The sequence below is a fragment of the Nicotiana attenuata genome, chromosome 7, assembly GCF_001879085.1.
Source record: "Nicotiana attenuata strain UT chromosome 7, NIATTr2, whole genome shotgun sequence".
Taxonomy (NCBI): Eukaryota; Viridiplantae; Streptophyta; class Magnoliopsida; order Solanales; family Solanaceae; genus Nicotiana; species Nicotiana attenuata.
The window spans coordinates 9,145,826-9,149,664 of NC_031995.1; the positions used below are offsets into that span (position 1 = coordinate 9,145,826).

At 39.9% G+C, this 3,839-nt stretch overlaps 1 protein-coding gene across 1 annotated transcript; it reads right to left on the minus strand.

Moving 5' to 3' along the window:
- On the minus strand, window positions 2,398-3,285 carry LOC109229832. The gene is made up of 2 exons (XM_019395380.1): window positions 2,685-3,285; window positions 2,398-2,600 (listed from the first exon to the last, which is right to left on the minus strand). The coding sequence occupies exons 1-2, from the start codon at window positions 3,283-3,285 to the stop codon at window positions 2,398-2,400; spliced, it is 804 nt and encodes a 267-aa protein (XP_019250925.1).

The window sequence follows — 3,839 nt, forward strand, 5'->3', positions numbered from 1 at the left end:
TTCCATATTCCTCGATGGAGTTGATCGATTACTTCAAATCATGCAAGAAAGCTTCCCTGAATTAGGGTTAAAAAGAGAAGAAGGATCAGACTATGTTCAGAAGCCAATCCCCGAGGGAGGTCTCGAAGAATTATGGAGATTGTTCTTTGAAAATGGAGCTGAAGGAGCAGAAGTGATCTTAAGTCCATATGGTGGAATGGCGACAGGTTAACTTGGAATACAGTACCAGTTGAATGGATTATAAAGATTACAATTAAACTATGAGGGGTATGGGTAAAAACGTGGGTGGGGGTGATGGCTTTTCCAGGTACTGTTGCATCCTTACTTCCCTGGCTGTATAAGTCCCCAGCATCTGGTTGACTATGAGTTGCGAATCGCTTTTGATTATAATTTGTTCTATGCCAACTTCACGTGCCAGTTCTAAACCTGTAATCACGGCTTCATACTCTGCCTCATTGTTAGTTACAGGATGATATTTTATGGCTTGTCGAATGATTTCACCCGTAGGTGGTACCAAAACGATTCCTAAACCTGCACCTTTCACATTTGATGAACCGTCAGTAAATAAGGTCCAGGTTCCTAAATTAGATCCATTGAACACTTGTAATTCTTTTTCCGCTTCTAGTTGCATCCCTTGACTAAAATCAGCTAAAAAATTAGCTAACACCTGTGATTTTATTGCAGTTTTGGGTTGATATGTGATGTCATATTCACTCAACTCTATGGCCCATTTGGCTAACCTACCTGATAGTTCCTTTTTGTGTAATATATTACGCAAGGGATAAGCAGGTCTACTACAGAGATAGGGTGACATTGAAAAATAAGGCCTCAATTTTCTAGATGCTATGATTAATGCAAGTGCAAGTTTTTCTAATTGAGGATACCGCGTCTCTGCATATAATAGTGATTTGCTAACATAATAAATTGGAGACTGTTTACCTTGATCCTCACGAACCAGAACAGCACTTACCGCTACTTCTAAAACGGCTAGATAGACAAGTAACCTTTCTCCGTCTTTTTGTTTTGATAGCAACGGTGGATTTGACAGGTATGTCTTCAAATTCTTGAGTGCTTGTTGACATTCCTCAGACCATTCAAACTGATCTTGCTTTTTGAGAGCTGAAAAGAATTTAAAACATTTTTCTGATGACCTAGAAATGAATCTCCCCAAGGCTGCAATTCTTCCCGTTAATCTCTGCACCTCTTTCTTATTTGTGAGCATGTCAGGTATTTCTTCAATAGCCTTAATCTGCGCAGGATTTACTTCAATACCTCGGTTAGAAACAAGAAAACCCAAAAACTTACCTGACGAGACGACGCCAAATGCACATTTCTCGGGATTTAGCTTCATATTGAACTTTCGTAAAATCTGAAATGTATCAGACAAATGTTGTATATGATTCCTCGCCTTTTGAGATTTAACAAGCATATCATCTATGTAGACTTCCATAGTTTTTCCTAGGTGTTCCTGAAACATCTTGGTCACCAGCCTTTGATACGTGGCTCCAGCATTTTTGAGGCCAAAAGGCATTACTTTATAACAATAAGTCCCCCGGTCTGCTATAAATGAAGTTTTTTCTTCATCTAGGGAATCCATTTTGATTTGGTTGTACCCTGAATATGCATCTAAAAAGCTTAACAATTCATGTCCTGCAGTAGCATCAATCAGTTGGTCTATATGTGGTAATGGAAAAGAATCTTTACGACATGCTTTATTAAGGTCGGTGTAATCTACACAAACTCGTCATTTGCCATTCTTTTTCGGTACTACTACAGTGTTGGCTAACCAATTAGGATACTTTACCTCGTGGATAGACCCAATTTTTAATAATTTTTGAACCTCATCTTGGATCACCTGGTTTTTGAAAGTCCCCTGCTTTCTCTTTTTCTGTTTGACAGGTGGATACGATGGGTCTTCATTTAACTTGTGAGTCATTACTTCCGGAGGTATTCCTGTCATATCAGAATGGGACCAGGCAAAACAATCTATGTTAGTTTTTAAAAATTCAATCAACTTACCTTTCAAGTTGTTGCTTAAGTTGTCCCCAATATAAAGTTTCCTTTCAGGCCATTTTGCAAATAACTCTACAGCTTCTAGTTCTTCAATTGTTGTTTTGATATTTTCATTTTCTTCTGCCTCTTGAATGGAATCGGGCCTTGAGTCCTTATCTATCCGCCCTTGTTCAGTTGAGGTTTGTGCCGTGATATCCTCAACTGGACTCTGTAATTGCTACTTTTCTTCTTTGTTCGTACTTGAATCTGCTACAGAATTGATGCTTCTGGAAGTTTGTTGATCCCCACGAATTTGACGTATTCCTCATGGTGATGGGAATTTCATAACTTGATGTAAGGTAGATGGAACAGCATCCATCTCTTGTATCCATGGTCTTCCGAGAATTAATTGTAAGCCATTTCCATCTCTACCACCTGAAACTTCATTTCTTTTACCACTCCTTCTGCGAATGTTGTAAGTGTTACTTCTTCTTTTGTCACTACGCTCGAATTATCGAAGCCGGACAGGGTATGTGCCTTAGGTACCAGTCTATCTTCTACTTGCATCTCATTTAGTACTCTTAGCAAAATAATGTTCACGGAACTACCTGGATCAATCAAAACTCGTTTTACATTAGTATCATGTACAAGTAAAGAAATTACCAGTGCATCGTTGTGAGGTGTTATCATGCCGTCCGCGTCTGCATCATCAAATGTAATACTTTCTTCCTCCAGAACATGTCGAACCCGCTTCCCGTGTGTAACTGTAACTTTAGAAATTTTCTTGGCTGCTGTATATGTCACGCCGTTAATTTCTTCGCCTCCACTTATAACATTAACGGTCCTTTTCGGAGAAGGGGGTTTGGGCGGCTCCTGCCTGTTCTTCATGTATGCTTGCATACCCTTTTCGCTAAATAGTTCGGTAAGATACCCTTGCTTTAATAAATGGTCCACCTCACCTTGTAACAGTCTACAATCTGCTGTTTTATGACCATGATCATTGTGAAACTCACACCAGTGATCAGGATTACGTCTATTTGGATTTGATCTCATTTCCTTTGTCCACTGCACCTTATCACCCATGCTTCTTAAAACAGCTACGAGCTCGGAAGTGCTGATATTAAAATTGTAACCGCCGAATCTTGCCTTCAAGTTTCTATCATCGTCTCGCGTCTCTCGCATGTTTCGATTGTTCCCAAACCTTGAGGATGAACCTGACTCACTATTCCTCGATCTATGATCATACCTTGAATTGTCTTGCTTTGATCGTGAATCTTTTCCCGCTGGGCCCATATATGGTTCATATCTATTTTTACCGGACCTTTTTTCAGTTTCCGCACGTCTCGAACTTACCTTTTCCTCTTTTTGAGACCGTGGGTTAATATCTTCTTCTATCCTTAGCTTCGTGCTGTATCTGTTGTAAACATCATTCCAAGTCGTTGCTGGGAATTCATGAAGACTTTCCTTGAGTCGCCTCGTGGCTTCTGAGCTTTTCTCATTCAAATTTCTGGTAAAGGCTATAGCTGCCCAGTTGTCCGGTACTCGTGGTAGCGTCATTCTTTCACGCTGGAATCTATCCACGAACTCTCTAAGCAACTCTGAGTCTCCTTACTTAATTTTGAAAATATCTTCCATTCTTTTCACGACTTTTTGATCTCCCGAATGCGCTTTGACGAATGAATCTGCAAGCTCAGCAAAAGAATTTATAGAATTTTCGGGTAAGAGAGAATACCATGTCAATGCTCCCTTGGTGAGTGTTTCACCAAATTTCTTGACCAATACTGACTCGATTTCTTGCTTGGTTAAGTCGTTGCCTTTCACGCCAGTTGTGAATGCAGTCACGTGGT